A 20,133-nucleotide genomic window follows, 5' to 3' on the forward strand; every position below is an offset into this window, starting at 1 on the left:
TGAAACAAAAACAAATATTCAACAAAGGAAAACAAAACAAAAACTGAAACTTTTCTGTTTTAAACGACCTTCATGGCTGTTCGAGTATAAATGTCAGTATAGATCACGTACATGACGCACTTGAACGCACCATGGACAGAAAACACTGTAGATTTTACAGAGTTTACAAGGTGGACCTGAGAAATCTGTAAATTAACCAAAATTATTTTAGATTTGCAGGAAAATGATTAAAATATATTTTATTTATAAAACCCAGTATCACAGATCAGTTTGTCTCAGAGACTTCACAGCTCATCATCTCTCCGTCCTCAGACCCTCACTGATGTCTTCACACTGTTCACAACTCAGCCGCTCAGCTTTTAACCAGAACCAGGAAGTTTGATGACATCACACAGATTTCAGGCTCTTCACATCGGCTCCGTTTGTTTCAGGACTGGAGGAGGCTGAAATCTGTGTGATGTCATCAAACTTCCTGGTTCTGGTTAAAAGGCAAGCAGCTGAGTTCTGAACAGTCTGAGGTCATTAAAGGGTTTTTAGATTCAGACAGAAATAAAGCGTGGACGAGCTCAGTGATGTGTTCAAACACAAACTATCAAACAGGACACAGGTGCGATGTGATGTGACAGGTGACCCAGGTCCATAAATTCTCTCATTATGATGTCATGATTTACACGAGTCACTGATCAGAAAGTTTAATCAGGTTTTTATTACCAACAGCACAGGTGTTTCTGTGACAGGTGGAACACCTGGATGACAGACAGGTAACCTGTCGGTCGTCTTCAGACTGCAGCAGTTTGACTGAACTGATGGATCTGAAGTAACGAGACAAAGTGAGACAGACAGCGTCCACAGAACACCTGAAACACAGGAAGGACACAAACTGTAAACACAGGTGTTCACTATTTACCTGTCCTACAGTTTTTATTACAGATGAGTGTTTACCTGGTCACAGGTGAGTGTTTACCTGGTCACAGGTGAGTGTTTACCTGGTCGCAGTTGTTGCAGAGATGTTTGGTGACTCGGTCACTCAGTGTGTATGAACAGAAGCTGCAGGATTCAACATGACGAACTGCAGAACAACAGAAGAGGTTAGAGCCTGATTCACCTCACCTGGAGCTCACCTGGAGCTCAGGACAAACTCAGGTAAATGAAGGTGTGACTGTTGTTGATCAGTTGATAGGGCGCTCTCACCTGTCGTTCTGCTGCAGGTGGTGGAATCAAACACTTTCCTCAGGAAGAAGTTCAGATCATCAAAACAGAAAGTCCAGACGTCACCTGGTGAATCTTGACAGGTGAGGACAGGTGAGGACAGATGAAGACAGTTGAAGACAGGTGAGGACAGATGAAGACAGGTGAGGACAGGTGAAGACAGATGAAGACAGGTGAGGACAGGTGAAGACAGATGAAGACAGGTGAGGACAGATGAAGACAGATGAAGACAGGTGAGGACAGGTGAAGACAGATGAAGACAGGTGAGGACAGATGAAGACAGGTGAGGACAGATGAAGACAGGTGAAGACAGGTGAGGACAGATGAAGACAGATGAGGACAGATGAAGACAGGTGAAGACAGATGAAGACAGGTGAGGACAGATGAAGACAGATGAGGACAGATGAAGACAGGTGAAGACAGGTGAAGACAGGTGAGGACAGATGAAGACAGGTGAAGACAGGTGAGGACAGGTGAGGACAGATGAAGACAGGTGAAGACAGGTGAGGACAGATGAAGACAGGTGAAGACAGGTAACATCCTGTGTGTGCTGGAAGATTTATATCAACATCACAGCGTCCACACCCGCTCACCTGAGGTCGTCTCACAGACACGCTGCAGATGATCATCAGTGTTGCCATGGAAACAGGACTGGGCAGTGTTGGTGTCCAGCTGGCAGCTGAAGCAGTTTACTTCCTGTTTCCTGTTCAGTTCAGTCTGAGGAGAGAATTTATTGAGAGCACAGCTCAGAACTGAGAAATGAACCAGAGCTGCTGAAAACTGGTCAATGAACAGTTTGAACCACTGACAGACGTCTCAGAGGGCGGCTGATAATCTGAGCCGACACGTCACCTCATGAGTAAAAACCTGCGCTGTCAGTGTCGACCTGTCAGTCATGAGATTAATGTCTGAACACGATGCATTATGTGTTAATCACGTGCTGCTATTTCACCTCAGCTTGTCTGTCAGAGGTTATAGACGGCTGAGTTTTAAAGCTACAGTGATGATGATGATGGTGTCATGTGAAACTAGACGACCTGAGGAATCCGATGGCACCAACCACGTCATGCTCGCTGCTCAGGAAGGGTCTTAAATAACGCTCCAATTTTAGGTTAAATTTCAGCAAAGGAAAAACAGCATGGTCATTTTCACAGAGGTCCCTCGACCTTTGACCTCAAGATATCTGACCTCAAGATACCCCCCCCTTCACACATCAGTCTGTCCTGTCTGATAAAGTCTAAAGAAAAAGACTCAGAGACACTCCAGGTGAGTCTTCAGGTGACTGACAGGTCGTCTCACCTGAGCGTCAGCTGTGATCCTCCACTGACTCAGACTGGGGTACAGACGGGAGCTTTCACCCTGCTGTGGAACTCTGTCTGCAGGGACACTCTGGACCTCTGTCCTCTGGATATCCATCCTCTGGGTCTCTGTCCTCTGGGTCTCCGTCCTCTGGGTGTCCGTCCTCTGACACAGCTGAGTCTGATCCTCAGACCTGAGTGAAGGATCTGTTCGACTGTTTCCAGGTGAGAAAACCTGACCTTCGTACGGAGGAGCGCTCGGACACCTGACGGAGGATGAAGGTCTTTTATTAACTTTAAATAACTTAACTTAAAATAAATTTAAATCACCTGTATGAACAAGTCGTCTCACCTGGAGCAGACGCAGGGGGTCAGCAGACAGTACCTCCACGTCTCTGAGTCGGTGTCCGACATCCTGATCCCAACAATGATCACCTGGTTATCTTCCTCCTCCTCCTCCTCCTCCTCACTTTCCTCCTCTGTCCCCCCCTCTACCTGCCCCTCCTGTCCCACCTGTGGGGAGGGTGGGGGAGGGGGGCGGATGTTTTTGCTTCTCTGCAGAGCAGCTTCCACCCAGAGACGGGACAAAGGCGAGGGCAGAGAGGGGGCGGAGTCAGAGGACCTCCAGCGTCTCCCCCCCAGCAGAGGGGAGCAGGGCAGGGAGCAGGGGAGCCTCCTCCTCCCCCTGGGGTGGGGAGAGGAGGGGGCGGAGCAGGCGTCTCTCATCTTCAGGAAGAGTCGGGCAGGAAGTCCAGGGTAGGACACTGATGGGGTGAGGCTGATGATGTCAGATTTGAGATCTGAGGTCAGCTCTGTCTGCATCTCGTCACCTGTCACCTGCTGTACCTCTTTTTCCTGTTCCACCTGTTCCACCTGTAACGGTGACCTCCAGACAGGAAGTGGAGCTGATATCGTTGTTCTGTAATGTTGTCGTTGGACATCAGAGACTTCCTGTTCCTGTGAGGTGTCTCCCTGCAGGAGCTCCCTGTCAACAAAACAAACACACACCTGTCTGTGTCTCAGCTGAAGCTGCGAAGGATTCTGGGAAATGAAGTTTGATGGTTTATGAAGACAAAACTGAGATGTGTATCTGTCTGTCTCTACCTGTGTGTCTCTACCTGTCTGTCTCACCTGAGCATGCTCAGTCTGGTGGTCTGTATCAGATCAGACTGGATCAAACCTCCGTCCAGATCTCTGAAACACAAACAGCAGAATGCCCACCAGTAACACCAGTAACACCAGTAACACCAGTCAGACCAAAGTCACATGACTCTTTAAATACTTCTCCCACATAATGTGTGTCTGTGTGTGTGTGTGTGTGTGTGTGTGTGTGTGTGTGTGTGTGTGTGTGTGTGTGTGTGTGTGAGTTTCAGTTTGTATTCTCAGCAAGTTTTATGTTGGATCTGTGGAGAAAACTGTTCATGGTCATTCCCATCGACCAAAACGGAGATAAACACTTTCCCTTGAACGACAGACCGTTTCTCTCCTTCACAGTTCTCAAAAATGTCAGAGAAACTTTTTGTCCAAAGACTCAATCACTTCATAGAAAAACACAACTTACTGATCGGCTTCAGATCAAACTGTGACAGAGCCGATAGAACAAATATCCACAGAAACAGATGATAAAGAACATATGGTCGGAGTTTTCATGGATCTAAAAAAAAGGATTTGACTCGTCTGAGCACAGACTGTTAATGAGTGAACTGTAAAGACAGATAATCAGAGGAGCAGCTCACCAGTGGCTCAGTAGCTACCTTGAAAACAGACGTCAGTATGTGCAAATAACTGATTCACTTGTTGAGGGTTACATGTGGAGTCCCACAGGGGTTAGTGCTGGGTCCACTACTGTTTACACTGTACATAACTTACATCTGTGATGTGTCCAAGTTGTTTCATTTAGTTTTGTTTGCCGATGATACAAAATTGTTTTGTTCTGCTAAAAAAGTGGAGCAGCTTCTGGATCCAGGGGAAACAGAATTAGATATTTTAAAACCACCGTTAAACTTTAAGAAGCTTTCATTGTTATTATGTAATGTAAATAAAACTAAATATATAATATTTGGAAAACTAAAATAAATCTCACTAAAATAAATATACACATGCAGTTATTAAACTGAACACAGGGTGGAGCATCATGTGTGAAGAGCGTACAGGTGAGCGCCAGGTGATGAGAACCAGGTGTGGAACAGGAAGCAAACAGTTTGTGTATATAGATATGTACAGTCAGATGATCAGATCTTCACTAACACATGACTTTAACTGGAACATTACAATTTAAAACCCCTTGGCACAAACAGTCTCATTCACAGCTGACTAACGTGTCTGAGCAAATGTGTGTGTTTGAACGTTACTCAGGCAGCGCTCATACACACGTGTTCAGCTGTGCTCAGTGAGCTTCTGTCAGACGACAGGGTTTTAAATCAGAATGTGTTAAAGGTCCTGCCACAGGAAGTGATGTCATTTTTCTGTTACTGTTAAAGGTTTGATGACATCATCACCTCTGGGTGGAGTTCAGCATCTCCATGACGACAGGGACATCATGGGAGGCCTGACGTCTTCTCTCCGGGGTCAAAGGTTGAATCACCAGCTCGTTTTCTACTTCCTGTTTCTGTAAGACAGAAAGGTAGGTCTGAAACGTGGACTCAGTGTGTCTCAGTGTCTCACGTGGACTCAGTGTCTCACATGGTCTCAGTGTCTCAGTGTCTCACGTGGTCTCAGTGTCTCTGGGATCTCATGTGGACTTAGTGTGTCTGAGGTCTCACGTGGTCTCAGTGTCTCACATGGTCTCAGTGTCTCACGTGGTCTCAGTGTCTCACGTGGTCTCAGTGTCTCAGTGTCTCACGTGGTCTCAGTGTCTCACATGGTCTCAGTGTCTCAGTGTCTCACGTGGTCTCAGTGTCTCTGGGATCTCATGTGGACTTAGTGTGTCTGAGGTCTCACGTGGTCTCAGTGTCTCACGTGGTCTCAGTGTCTCACATGGTCTCAGTGTCTCACGTGGTCTCAGTGAGTGTCAGGTTTTAGATCTCTATTGAATCTCAGTCCTCCACAGATCCTGCCTGAGGACAGAAACACTCAGGAGGAGATACAGGAGCTGAGGAGGGACACTAAACATCTTCAGTGTAACTTTATATAACACCAGTAACACCAGTCAGTCCCAGTTTACTCCCAGTAAACAGAACAAAGGAGTCTCCTCTGTGTCACATGTCAGATCATTTACTGTGTTTAACTTTAGTCCTCAGGTACTCAGGTGTTTACAGGTGTTTACAGGTGTTACATTAATGAAACATATTTAAATACAGTTACTGTTATTAGAGTTCATTTTTATTTAATGTTGTTTTATTTATTATTTGTTTATTATATAATGTTAGTGGATTTGTTTTTCTGCATATTTATGTTTATATTTATACATGTTTGTAATTTTATGTGTTAGTGTCAATAAATATCAGCTGATCATCAATACATTTATTTTGATCTGTTCCTTCAAACACGGAGCTTCAATAATTGATGTGTTTCATTTATAATCAATATATACACAGTATGAAATGTATAATAATAATAACAATGTTAACAAAACAACAACAACAACAATAATAATAATAATAATAATAATAATAATAATAATAATAATAGTTTTTACCTTCTTTGCTCTGTTGAACCACGTCCTGATTTTATTCATGGCTGCTGAAAATCTGTGCTGCTTCTTCTGTCTGTGATTACACTCTGTTAGTTTACCTGTGCAGGTAGACAGGAGGACAGGAGGTGGGCGTCTCTGTTAGTCTACCTGGGCAGGTCTTCTCTCCTCATCACCGGACAATAACTACTCATTTTAAAAAGATGTTAAAACATTTGAACTGATTCATCAGAACTGAAGTTGACTTCCTGTCTGACGGCTCAGAGGTTCATTCAGCTGATAATACCTGTGTGCTTTCACTGAGGAGATATTTATAATGCAAGACTGTTAGTTGTAACAGAGGGTTCTTACACAAGGTGTTATCAATAAAGTCATCATAAAAAATAATGATAGGTTTATTTATATAACACTTTTCTACACAAACAGTAGCTCAGTCCATAGGGACTTGGGTTAGGAACTGGAGGGTCGTCTGTTCGAGTCCCCGTCCGGACCAAAATATGGAGCGTGGACTGGTGGCTGGAGAGGTGCCAGTTCACCTCCTGGGCACTGCCGAGGTGCTCTTGAGCAAGGCACCGACCCCCCCAGCACCTCGGGGCGCCTCACCAAGGGCAGCCCCCTCACTCTGACATCTCTCCACTTAGTGCATGTATAGGTCCTGTTTGTGCATGTGTGTGTCTTTCAGACCTGTGTGTAATTGACAAGCAAGAGTGAAAACATTGAATTTCCCCTCAGGGGGATTAATAAAGTAAATAAAGTAAAGTAAATAAACTTAAACTTAATAAAACAGCAGCTCAAAGTTTTTTTTTAATTTAATAAGAAAAAACAGTTACATTTTGTTAAATATCAAAACATTTTTAGATCATTATTATTATTATTTGTAAACGACACCTGTATATTAGATATGTGTATATAATATATAATAAATTAATGCATGTAAGATGTAAAATATGATTATTTATTTATTTATTTATTTTCATGAAATGCTTTGGCAACAGCACATCTTTGTTCATGCCAATAAAGCTATTTGAATTGGATTTAATTGAACTGAATGGACAGACAGACAGTATACATATAATGAATAAATGTATGTCACATGAAAAATATGAATACTTTTATTTGTATTTACTACTTTATTCATTGTTATAAAACCAGTCCTGAACTTGAGGTGTTTTCTGTATCAGATGTGATCATGTAGTTGACACTGCAGAACAGCAGGGGGCGGTAACGATCCTACAGTCTGGTTACGAACTTCCGGTACAGAAGAAGAAGAAGGAGGAGGAGGAGCAGGAAGAGCTCCTAAAACAGGCGGTAGAAGCTAACGTTAGTATCATCTGTCCGACGGAGACATTTCAGTCGGTTTATTTTGATATTTTAATGTTTAAATGTTTAAATGTTAACGAGCCGCTAACGGCTAAGTGCTAACAGCTAACAGCTAAGAGAGGAGAAAACACAGTGACGGTGAGTAGAGACGGCTAACTGCTAACTGTTGGGACCGGTGTTGTGACAGAATCCGTTTCTCATCGAAACTTTGACTGAACGGTGAATTTTACTCTGACATCAAGCTCTGACTGAAACTCAGCCACATGATACATATCTGTAATTAATTTGATTTAAACGAACGTGGAGCCTCAGAGAGCCGCGCGACAGGAAACAGTTTGTGAAGTGAAACAGATTTTACACAACAGCAGCTAACAGCCGGTGAGACGGGTTGAATCAACGATGTTTGAATGAACTGGTGTTCAGATTAAAGGGACAGTTCAGAGTTATTTAAGTGTGGCTGTGTGAGGTATTTATCCACAGTCAGTGTGTCACAGACGGCAGGTGTTAGTCAGCGGTTTGGAGAAACAGGCAGGAGACATGGAGGCGAAACAATGTGCTGCTGAGGACGAGTCAAACACAAAATGAATTTAGAGACCTGAAAAAAATCCCATCTAAAAAAGTCAATATCATTTTAAGTGTAGTCTGTACACAGAGTGTTGTCACTGCTTCACCTTAATGTCAGACAGTTATTTACAACAGGAAACTGAAGCTGTTACATCTCTCTCTTCTCAGCCAGACTCCAGTGATAAAACCAGTGATTTAACACCAGTGAACACAGGAGCTGCTGGTCTGCTGCTGCCTCCATCAGTCAGTGTGTTTGTGTCACTGTGTGACTTTAGTGAATCTGAATTAACCCTTTAAACACCAAAGTCACACAGTGACACAAACACACTGACTGATGGAGGCAGCAGCAGACCAGCAGCTCCTGTGTTCACTGGTGTTAAATCACTGGTTTTATCACTGGAGTCTGGCTGTGAAGAGAGCAGAGATGATGTTAACAGCTCTCCTGTTGGATCAGGCTGTCTGACAGAAAAGTAAAGCACTGAAAATACTCTCAATATATCAAACACTTTAACTAATAAAGATTATTTTTGGTGGCTAAAACAAGTTTTGTTTCTGACCCATCCACAGCAGCACATTCCTTAACTTCCCTGTCAGACTGCTTCCTGTTTCTCCACAGTGGGGGTGTACTGACTAACATGGAAACAGCTCATCACTGACTCAGTCTGGCTGAAAATGTGTGCCTACATTACTTTTTTTGGGATAGCGGCCATATTAGTAATATGATAGTTGGAGATCAGAATTGATATATGATTTAAAACATTTTCAGTGTGTTTCTAATGCATAAAAATATCAAACAGAGAACAGGTTTGCCAAAATATTTTTTATAAACCTTATTTTAGGTGGCTGCCATCTTGGAAATATGGAAATTAGAGGTCCTGATGCATCCAGTCATAAAAATAAACAGTCCAGTGTGTTTGTTGTATCAAAAACCATCAACTAGACACTCAGCTTGTGTTGTAGCTCATCTGGTTCTAAGGTTTAATATGCGGACACACCAAACCGACATCAAAGAACTAGTGGCGACGAAAGCCAACTGTTGCGTCGTCTACGTCGCCTCACGTCGCCCTGTGTCAGTTGCATTTGAACACACTACACGGACTACATCCGACGGCCAAGTAGCACGTACGTTCTGCGCCTGCGTGAGAGAGAGCGGAGTGAGAGAGTGGTACATCCTGTCAGCCGAGGGGTTTCCTATCTGTGCAGCCGAGCACCGCAGCACCTCCACGGACTATTACATCCAGACGGTCCCGGTGTTTCCTCCGCAGGCTCCACTTCACTCAGCTGCCCGATAAACCCGCTGCTTCTTCCCACTTTAACCTGAATAACAAACCAGGGCTCGGTGCTCCGGTTGGATCCAAACGGAGAGCCGGGGCTAGCTCAGAGACTAGCGGAGGCTAACTGGCTGTGCTTCCCTCCGGTCATGCTCCCAGCTAGCCTCAGTTTGTTATTCAGGTTAAAGTGGGAAGAAGCAGCGGGTCTGTGGGGCAGCTGAGTGAAGTGGAGCCTGAGGAGGAAGCACCGGTTAGCCCCGGTTTCACTACAGGCAGATTCACTCGCTACAGGGGCGAGGAAATAAAACCTGAACAGCCAATCAGAGTGATCTCTCTCACCAAACAAACTCCACTGCTGATTCAACATGCTCAATCGGCCGAAAAGCTGCCGACGCCAAAGTGCCGACGGTGTGGGACACACCGCAAAAACTAGGCCGACAGACGCTCACCGACGGCCCGACTTTGGTCGACAGCCGATCGTCGGCTTGGTGTGTCAGGGCCTTTAAGCTGAAACAGTTTTTGGGTGGCGGCCATATTGGATTTTGCCACCATGGTCACCAGAATGCTGATCTGCGATGCCCCGATACCCAGCTGTCTTCTACATATATTAAGCCATATATTTATCACAAAATGAATCAGTCAGTTCTGCTGCTCCGCTGTGAAGGTGACTCACTGACTGTAACCTCACTGCAACAGATCTGAACTGTCCCTTTAACTGGTGTGTGTGTGTGTGTTTGTGTGTGGGGTTGAATGAAGGCTGACAAAGTGTTTGACTGTGTCATTGTGTGTTTACTGCACACATGAGGAAGCTGTTGACAACATGTTTGTTATCAGTCTCATATCTGCTCCATATTAATCTGCTCTGAGAGCTGCTAATGCTTCTGTACAGCGCAGGAGGTGAAACACAGTCTGAGGTGTTTGCAGGTCATGTGGAGCAGAGGAGGAAAGAATGTAGTTAAAGTACTGATATGACAGGGTGAAAATATTCCAACACAAGTCAAAGCTCTGCATTGAGAACTCTCTGATGTCAAAGAGTGAGCACAGAGTACTGACAGTGAACGTCATGTAGCAGTGAGCTGTTTCCTTCTCATGTTTCTGTATGAATCCTCCTGCTGCATTAATGTGTCACTTTCCTGCCGCACATGCTGAACTCCTTTACATCCTGTTGGGTGGGTTAATGTGCAGACATGCATCATGTGGCTGTCCTGTAAGAACCACGTATCTCTAAAAGTCAGAAAATTATTATTATTATTATTTACCAACACATAAAGGAACATTTCATCCTTCAGTTTTTCACAAACAGTCTGTCTGTGTGTCTGTGTGTTGACTTGCTGTTGATATTGTGCGCAGGTTAAAGTTTTCTGAGTGTCCTGTGTGTGTTTCCTCTGCAGAGTCTCTGGTGTCTCTGATATGAGCAGCTCTGTAAGTTTCCTTTTTCTTCTCTCATCACACTCAGACTGAACTCAGATCAGTTTATCTGCAGCTGTCAGTGAGGACAGAAGCATGATGGTTTCTGCTCAGCTGATCTCAGGTTTCATTGACAGCTGACACAGTGCTCTCAGTAGAGCTCAGAGCTCCACCAGGTGGACGGACAGATGTTCACTCTGCTGACAGAGCCACGGCGCAGATTGTTCGTCCTGCCAACAGGCGCTGTGTGTGACACAGAGACACGTTTTAATTATCAGGATGAATTTATTGTTGATGACTAAAACGCAGCCACAATCTTCGATCCATGTCGTCCATATCTGGACTGTTGAACAGTGTGAAGTGTGTCTGAAGGCTGCAGCACAACAACTGAGGAGCTGCACTCGGTGGAAATGTCCCTCTCAGCTCCCTTACAGTCAGGATGGTGACAAAGATTTAAAAACATTAACATTAAAATAGACTAATTGATCTGGCAGGGTGCCCAATTTTAGTGAATTTTAACATATCAGGTTTGGAATTAATCTGAAGATTCTCTGGTTCAAATCTTTTCGGTGGGTGTCAGTTTTTTAACCACGACGAAACAAAACGTGTCCTGGAGCAGACGGTCAGGCTCGCTGTTTTCAGCTGAGACGATTTCTGTAAAACTTTAGGCTTCTACCAGTTGGTTAAAAGTAGTGATGAGTCAGCAGGCAGTGAGCGTTTCAGGGGCCGTGCGCATACTTTGTATTCTTTGTGCCCTCAAATGAATTGTTTTCAGAGCAGACGCCCAGCACCTGTTCCTGAGTTGTTTTTCAGGGCGTGACGGCTGCACCCATATGGAGCTACATTAGGGCCAAATGTTTTGTACTTGAAAAATAAAATTTGAGATGGAAAAATTGACTTATTCCTTGAGAGCTCAAAAAGACAAATTCTTCCAAACGTGGCACAAATGGATTGAATTTATAACCCCAATGAGAGCAGACTTTGTATAACTCCATTAATGTTTCAAACCCCTTTTCTTCCCGTTGTTGTGAAAAATGTAAAAATGTAAGCTCCCTTCAGTTCGGTTGTACATAGTTAGTATTTCCTGGAATGAGAGTTGGGCATATGTGTGAAAATGGAACACCTAATGACGGACAGAGTAAGGTAGAAATTCGTTGGATTTATGGCTAATTGATGTTTTGTGGGAGAACACAGATGAGCACGCTCAGTGTTATAAAGATGAATGGTTAATGAGATTTCCTTGAATTCTCATCCATGGGAGTGAAGGACTGAAAGGTCTGTATGGACTGAATTTCTGCATAAGAGGACTGCGATTTTTAGTTTCTTTCTTGTACATATGCAGAGAACGGCAAAATGGAAAACTGGAAAAGCGTGCTACAGTATGAAAAATTGTAGAAAATCTGTATGCTAAATTGTTGACTTTTCCAAATAAAAAAGATAATTGCAAAAAAAAAAGAAAAATAAAATTTGAAACTGAAAATTCATGTGTTGATCTTGAATTTTGAAAAATACAACAGTGTATTCAAAATAAAAATAAGTGTATGAAAGGTTTTTTCAGGTTAAATATAATTTTGATTCACTCTGGTAATTCTTTTGAATGAATAATTTATTTTCACTTTTCACTTCCATATATATTTTGACATTTGAGGTCTTATTTTTTTCAGTTGCATGTTTTATCTTTTCAGATTCAGATCTTATTTTTCACGGTTTCAAATCTTTCTTTTTTCAGTTTCAAATCTGTTTTTTGAGTTTCAGACTTTTGACCCTGATGTGGCGTGGGGGGCGTGGCATCAACTGAGAGGGGTGTGGCATCATGAGTGACAGTGCCTTCAGGGAACGTAGGAACTAAAAACATTCTGACTCAACACTTACATACACCATATTCATGTGACTGGCAGTGTAAAGATTGATGCCAGTGACAACCTTCCATTTAGAAATCTGTTTTAGACAGTACTGAGCACCAGTTGCGGCATAAGAGCGATAAATTATGCCAGATTTTGCAGATCAACAGCCACATTTTAAGTGCTGATATCTGAAACTCAAAAAACAGATTTGAAATTGAAAAAAGAAAGATTTGAAACCGTGAAAAATAAGATCTGAATCTGAAAAGATAAAACATACAACTGAAAAAAATAAGACCTCAAATGTCAAAATATATATGGAAGTGAAAAGTGAAAATAAATTATTCATTCAAAAGAATTACCAGAGTGAATCAAAATTATATTTAACCTGAAAAAACCTTTCATACACTTATTTTTATTTTTGAATACATTGTTGTATTTTTCAAAATTCAAGATCAACACATGAATTTTCAGTTTCAAATTTTATTTTTCAAGCACAGAACATTTGGCCCTAATGTAGCTCCATACACTCTGAGGTAAACAGAGTTTGACTTTTTTTTTCATCACACACATGTGACGAGGATCAACCAATCACAGCTGACAGATATCTTTCCATCTTCAGTAAATATCAGTGTGTGGTAAACATGGAGGAGAAGTTGATGATGTCAGTGCAGAGCTGTCAGAGCGTCACATCTGTCGCACAGACACACAGGAAGTAGATCAGCTGTGACCTCGGGGTTTCAGGTAAACAGGCTGTGAGACGTGCTGGTTATGGTTGTTTTGCATCCTCAGACGCAACCTGTCTCTACGCTCTTTAAACCTGGCACAACAGTCGCACACCACGCCCGACCTCGTGTTTTCCAGGCGGTGAAAGACACTGTGTGCGGCCCTGACGCTGTCAGTGAAACAGGTTCAGCAGCTGAATCACTGAACCAGGAGAGGACCAGCATACAGCTGTACACAAGTATGAGGCTGATTGGTCCAGTACTTTGTGAGGTTAGCTGCAGACAGAGACAGACAGACACACACACACACACACACACACACATCATCATCACAGCTGTGATGTCATCAGTGTGTCGTTGTGATGTGTGTTCAGGTTCAGAGGAAGAGGAGGACCACAGGAAGTCCTCTGGTGTCCAGACCCAGCACCAAGACCAGCAGAGGAACAAACACTCGGAGGACGGCCAGCAGAGCAGTGAGCAGGACGGCTGATGGTGACCCTGACCCCGACCCCCCCACAGAGACTGTCGACGTGATGGACAACGCAGAGGACAGTCAGTACAGATCAATACTCTGTTATCGATTATCAGAACAAATCAATCATGACTCAGTCTATAATCAGTAACTGATGTGTGTTCAGGTGTGGAGGAGGTGGTGGATCTGACCTGTGAGGGCTCAGAGGCTGCCGTGGTCGACCTGACCAACAACGACTCAGTGCTGGTAACAACACACAGTGACACACATCATGCACACACACAGTATTGTGTGTGTAGTTTGTTGTTCTTCATCACTGTAACTGAACCTTACATGATTTCCATCTGTTTCCTGTTTTCCTGCTGCTTGTCGATCCAGCTGGTGGATGAAGGTGAGACTTTTTTCTGTCCACATGTTGCCATGACGTCTCATTAAAGGAACAGTCCAACATTTCTCTGGGTGTCCTCAATCAGGTCCTCAGAACAGGAGAGTCACAACAGGAGAGAGTTACGTTGTCAGCAGTGATGAAGACGACGACATGCCCTCTGTCCTCAACGCTGCAATGATGTCCTCTGTACACAGCAACAGCTCCTCCAGGTAATAAACTGATCCCTGCTAGCATTACCTTTCAGCCAGGTAATAGACTGATCCCTGATAGCCAGGTAATAGATCAGTCCCTGCCAACATTATCTATGACAGCTAGGTAATACACTGACCCCTGTTAACATTACCTTTCAGTTAGGTAATAGACTGATCCCTAACACCATTATCTTTAAATCACAGCCAGGTAATAGACTGATCCCTGTTAACATTATCTATGACAGCCAGGTAAGAGACTGATCCCTGTTAACATTACCTTTCAGTTAGGTAATAGACTGATCCCTAACACCATTATCTTTAAATCACAGCCAGGTAATAGACTGATCCCCCCAGTAGACGTGTGACAGTAGAAACCAGTAGAGTCTGTGTGTGTGTTTCAGGTCGACCCCGGGGACGATCAGCTGTCCCGTGTGTCTGGACTCGTACTCTGAGGTGAGACTCAAACACACCTGTCAAACACCTGGACAGCAGGTGTAACCCTGTGTTCTGATTGGCCGGTTGTTGTTTCCTTCACAGATCGTCGAGAGTGGCCGATTGGTTGTTTCCACTAAATGTGGTCACGTGTTCTGCAGCCAGTGTCTGAGAGACGCTCTGAAGTCATCACACACCTGTCCCACCTGCAGGAAGAGACTGACCCCCCGCCAGTACCACCCTCTCTACATCTGACATCACTCTGACATCATCATTACACACCTACACCTGTACCACCCCCTCTATGTCTCTGATATCATCACACACCTGGCCCCTGACTGTACCGCCCCCTCTACATCTGACATCGCTCTGACATCATCATCACACACCTGAGGTACTGTTGGGTGTTATATTTTTTGGTGACATCATCAGTGATGTCATCAGATGTTTTTGCTGCTGAGTTTTTTTTTTCTCAGAGACAGGACTGTGTTTTAATTAAAGAGCGACTACACGTGATTATTGATTTAATGATTGATGATATATTATTGATATATTGAATATATTTGATATTTTGTTTATTTGTTTATTAGTTTGTTGTTTCGTCTCCAGTTTATTTTCTATTGTCAAAGTAAAAATAAATTCTATTGAATTCTTGAAAGTTTGTGTTTTCACTTTGAAACTGTGATGTCATCACAACGGGAGGAACCAGGCTTCAACACTCAGGTGTCCTCACCTGTGATCAGGTGGTTTGGATCTGTAATAATTCTCCTTCACTCAGTATGTTTCCATGGAAACAGTGAAGTGGAGCTCCAGTCCCAGCTGGACGAGGACATCTAACTGGCCTACTGTCCTTGTCCCAGTACACAAGCACGGGAGGGGAATCCATTTATTGAGCCAAGTATGTGCGACTCCTCTACGACAGGTGGAGATATGCCCCCTTTCAGCTTGTTAGTATTGGACCTTTTTCCTGTTGACCTATTACGTCACAGACCAAACAATGGACAAACAAGTTAGCTACGGTTAGCTAGCAGCTAACTGCTACCATGGTGGACAACTTTACAGCTCTGTACATTTGGTCCGTCCAAAAAGTCACGGCTCTGGATGTAGATTTCTCCATGTTGTTACCGGCTTCTTCTTCTCTTACACATTTAATGCTATTGGACTTCCGGGTCAAAGCCCGGGGCGGAAACTGTGGAGCATGCTCAGAGCGCCTCGGCCAGTTTGGGTCTGATTGACTGTATACATGCAGGAGTCACATGACCTGGGTGTGTTAGTCCCACTGTGACACATTCACTGCAGGACCATTTCACTCACACTGACATGTGTGACTGAGTGTGTGTCTGTGATCAGACCAACACAGCTGTGATGGTACACAGTCGTGTGTACAGGAAGTACAGCAGGGGACCAAGAACGCAGCCCTGAGGTGCTCCTGTGTGAGGGATGAGGGTGGAGCTTCTCTTCCAGGTGAGACAGGGTGTGTGGAGGATGCTGCTGTAGAGTCTGTGTAGATCGGTTGGGTCAGTCCTCACCACAGAGGTGACAGCTGCTCGCCGTCGTCACTCAGGCAGGTTGGTTTTGTTTTCTTGGTCACAGGACTGATGGAGGACTTCTTAAAGGACGCGGTTCTGACACACTGAGCCTGTGGGCGGTTCAGTATTGTTGTGAACACAGGTGTTAGCGGTTCAGCACCTAGTTTGAGGACACGCCCACTGTTACAGTCTGGATTGATTGATTGATTGATTGATTGATTTTGCTCTTCAGCCACGTCTGAACGCCATACAGCAGTGATCCAGTGTTTGTTCTCCTTGAGGTTTACATGTAGGCGGAGCTTCATGGAAGTCTCCAATAACAACGAGCGCAGCGTCAGGATGATCAGCTTCAGAGTGATTTAGGAACGTTGTCAGAGCGACTCTGAGCGAGGAAGGTTCAGAAACTGGTGTGGTCAACACTGTTGTAAGGTGTGATGTGATTGGTTGTCAGAGACACGCCCCTCCGTGAGGCTGGAAGGTGTGAGGACATCCAGTGGACATGAGATGAACTGCAGACTGTGTCAGTGTTAGTGTGATCACTGCTGATGAAGGTTGAGACAGACTCAACTCATCACTGCTGCTCTGACCTCACATACCTCAGTGATGACGTCATCATTTTGTTTCTGACGTTACAGCGCCAGGTGTGTGTATCTCTGATGAGATCGACCACAAATATTATCGATCTAATCTGTAGTGTTTCATGTCCTCACTGTCGTCCAGTGTTTGGAGAATATTTCTGTGACCTCTTTGTGTTCCCACCATTTTCTCCTCTGATTCACAAACTCTTAAACTCCTCCTCCTGCTCCTCCTGCCCCTCCTCCTGCTCTGACTGGTTTCTCCTCAGGAGCTCTTTAAGGTCTCGTAGAAGCGAAAATCGGTGCCTGGAAGTGGGCCAGATGGCTCCCGACCTTGTCCTCTACTTTTCTTGTAGATCGTCCTCTGAGTTGATTTTAGTATCTTAGGTTCAGTTGGCTGACACTTAGAGAAACACTGGAGTCAAATAGAATCTGGTGCAATCGAGTTTAATGTGTTCACAAGCTTCAACACATACAACTGATGAGTCAGGCTCCGGAGCAAGACTGAAGTTTTACCTTCTGCACTCTCCCTTTTATGCTGGTGAAGATTCGAGAGAATCTCCACTCTTTTTCTTTAGTCCTTCCTACCTGCGTTCAAACCTATTGGTGGCAGATCTTTTTCTTTCAATCAATCAATCAATCAATTTTATTTATAAAGCCCAATATCACAAATCACAGTTTGCCTCACAGGGCTTTACAGCATACAACATCCCTCTGTCCTTATGACCCTCACAGCTGATCAGGAAAAACTCCCCAAAAAACCCTTTAACGGGAGAAAAAACAGTAGAAACCTCAGGAAGAGCAACTGAGGAGGGATCCCTCTTCCAGGACGGACAGACGTGCAATAGATGTCGTACAGAACAGATCAGCATAATAAATTAACAGTAATCCATATGACACAGGGAGAGAGAGAGAGAGAGAGATGCAGGTAATGACAGTAGCTTACAACAACATTAATGAAAGTAATAATATTATAGTTATAGTTCTGGCTACTGCGGTACAATATGTTGAAAGTATGTATTAATATCTGGCAGTATACATGTGTGACAATAATCATATGTGTATAATAACAGAAGAAGTATGACTAATGACTAATGATGGCAGCAGCAGCAGGAGGCATCTGGCAGGACCACGGCAGCAGCACAACCACACACGTCACGCTGTCCAGGCACCGCTGTGATATGAGTTAATCTTTTTAGCCCTTTTCCGTCTGGTCCAAATCTATTGGTGGCAGGCCCCTTGGACCCTTGTCCAAACATGACCTAATGGTGTAATCCCTGGGCCTGGAAATCCCCATATTCTCCCACCGTTAGGTTCGAGCCTGGTTTCACTTTATTTTTTAAAAACATATGAAACCTGGGGACTTTCTCTATACAGTCCCCTGTGCTTTCATGCAATGTGAACTCTTAGAGTGTGTGTCCTGCAATACAAACGTTTGAGTGTGTGTGTGTGTGTGTGTGTGTGTGTGTGTGTGTGTGTGTTATTATAAAACAGTACATGGTGTGGTATATGTGTGCTCTACATGACCTTGTGTTATGAATACATAGACTTGTACACCAGTGTTTTATCACACATAGATGCATAACAAACAGTATTATAGGAACTTATACATAAGACATGGTTATATAACCTTTACTCTTAATCGACTTATGCAGTATAACGTTTTTACCTGATTAAAGATTAAATCTTCCACTACAGTCTGAGACGCTCTGTGAATAAATTTTATCCTTACCAGGATCAGGTCTTAACATTAAGGGGAAATTCACCACTTGGAGCGACTCTGTGTACGAGGAAGCTTTGTGAATATGACCCCTGACCTTTACATAGATCTGCTGCAGGTGAACTGTAGACAGACGCCATGATGATGTATGTTCCCCTGCTCTGATGTACTGTCTGCATGTGAGTGTCAGTAACCACGATCATGTGAGCAGCGCTTCAATATTCCCTCAGTCACACCTGACCTGAGTCTCCATGAAGCACACGCCTCCTGTTTTGTTTCCAGAAGCTTCTGTTCAGTGAGGTCCATGTGTCACAGCGAGTCACCTGATTGAATGAAGCCGTCTGATATTAAAGGATCAGCTGCAAAGTTTGGGTGAATAAACAACATTACAGTTCCTCATATATATGAAGAATAAACATGACTCATCAGTTTATATCCAACAGTATGAGTTGTATCAATAACATGAATCTGTGTCTGTATCAGACAAACCTGCAGTAACAGTAACAGTAACAGAGAGCCTGTGTTCGCAGGGAGGACGCCTGAACTTCATCTTGTGACTCTGAGTCACTTCACAGAGCCGCTGACTCACCGTCACCTGACTCAGACTCTGCTGCTGATTGGCTGCTGGCTACAGGATGATGTCACATCTCAACAACTTCTGGAAGTTAAAACAAAACAAAAAACAAAAACACAGTTCATACATCCTGAATACAAACAAAGAGCTGAGTGTCATTAACTTCAGCTCAGATGAACTTTATTGATCCAGCACAGGAAGATTTACAGATCAGAGGAAACTTATTAATTTAAATACTGATTCTATAAATCTGTTGTTGTTATAAATAATTCAGGATCAGAGTGATTCAGCATTTCACATGTTTAGTGATGTGTGTGAGAGTAAAGCTTCATCGGTATAAACGATCAGCACTGACACAGAACATCACAACAAATAATAATTCAGTTAACAGCTGAATGAACAGATGAAATCTGTTCCTGTTACATTATTGATAATATTTTAACATTTGATTTTGTCTGTGGCATTTATCTGTAATTAACAACAACACGTCACCTTGGAAACAGACTCCATTAAATAATGACTCGTCTGTTTCAGTCTGTAAGTTGATTTATTGAATCAGATGAAAACTGATCGACTGTTTGGAAACTGATTCATCAATTAAAAATATAGTTTTTTAAAAATTTCTAAAACTGAATCTTTGTGACCTTTTATTGATTAAATCAGCTAATGAGTAAAGTAATCAGATTACATAACAATGAAACTGATCCAGTTTATTTGTCAGGTTTTCTGCAGTGACATGAGCTCAGTGTGAGAAACATTACAACACGTTGGATTATATTTGTTTAGTTTATTGATCTTTAAAGTCTTTAATATCAAACTCCTGATATTTAGATATTAATTTATTATTGATAATAATAGCGTTATAATGATGACGCAGCAGATTCATGTGTGAACTCTGAGCAGGTTGAACCTGTCGGTCAGGTGACTCACAGGGAAAGTCCCTCATTGGAAAGCGCTTAGTCATTTCTCGGCCTCTCATTGGTCGG

General features: G+C 43.4%; 3 protein-coding genes across 7 annotated transcripts in view; 2 read left to right on the top strand and 1 right to left on the bottom strand.

Moving 5' to 3' along the window:
* Window positions 1–20,133, top strand: part of LOC125894085 (uncharacterized) — a 328,241-nt gene that overhangs the window by 249,077 nt on the left and 59,031 nt on the right. The window lies entirely within an intron of this gene.
* On the bottom strand, window positions 687–19,804 carry LOC125894086 (uncharacterized). Of its 4 annotated transcripts, none has more exons than XM_049585219.1 (11): window positions 19,063–19,804; window positions 18,810–18,896; window positions 6,145–6,239; window positions 5,006–5,115; window positions 3,639–3,701; window positions 2,860–3,492; window positions 2,509–2,773; window positions 1,803–1,926; window positions 1,192–1,284; window positions 987–1,069; window positions 687–857 (listed from the first exon to the last, which is right to left on the bottom strand). In XM_049585219.1, the coding sequence occupies exons 2-11, from the start codon at window positions 18,877–18,879 to the stop codon at window positions 780–782; spliced, it is 1,614 nt and encodes a 537-aa protein (XP_049441176.1). In that variant the 5' UTR covers window positions 18,880–18,896; window positions 19,063–19,804; the 3' UTR covers window positions 687–779. The 4 variants fall into 4 exon arrangements, with proteins under 4 accessions (XP_049441176.1, XP_049441175.1, XP_049441177.1 ...); XM_049585218.1 differs by having other exon boundaries at window positions 18,810–18,932; window positions 19,063–19,803; XM_049585220.1 differs by having other exon boundaries at window positions 18,815–18,896; window positions 19,063–19,795.
* rnf4 (ring finger protein 4) lies at window positions 7,326–15,407 on the top strand. 2 transcript variants are annotated; one of them, XM_049585286.1, is made up of 8 exons: window positions 7,326–7,596; window positions 10,685–10,715; window positions 13,641–13,818; window positions 13,905–13,984; window positions 14,117–14,129; window positions 14,212–14,335; window positions 14,719–14,770; window positions 14,855–15,407. In XM_049585286.1, the coding sequence occupies exons 2-8, from the start codon at window positions 10,704–10,706 to the stop codon at window positions 15,002–15,004; spliced, it is 609 nt and encodes a 202-aa protein (XP_049441243.1). In that variant the 5' UTR covers window positions 7,326–7,596; window positions 10,685–10,703; the 3' UTR covers window positions 15,005–15,407. The 2 variants fall into 2 exon arrangements, with proteins under 2 accessions (XP_049441243.1, XP_049441242.1); XM_049585285.1 differs by lacking the exons at window positions 7,326–7,596; window positions 10,685–10,715 and adding an exon at window positions 12,990–13,537.

Source organism: Epinephelus fuscoguttatus, linkage group LG9 (assembly GCF_011397635.1).
Source record: "Epinephelus fuscoguttatus linkage group LG9, E.fuscoguttatus.final_Chr_v1".
Classification (NCBI taxonomy): domain Eukaryota; kingdom Metazoa; phylum Chordata; class Actinopteri; order Perciformes; family Serranidae; genus Epinephelus; species Epinephelus fuscoguttatus.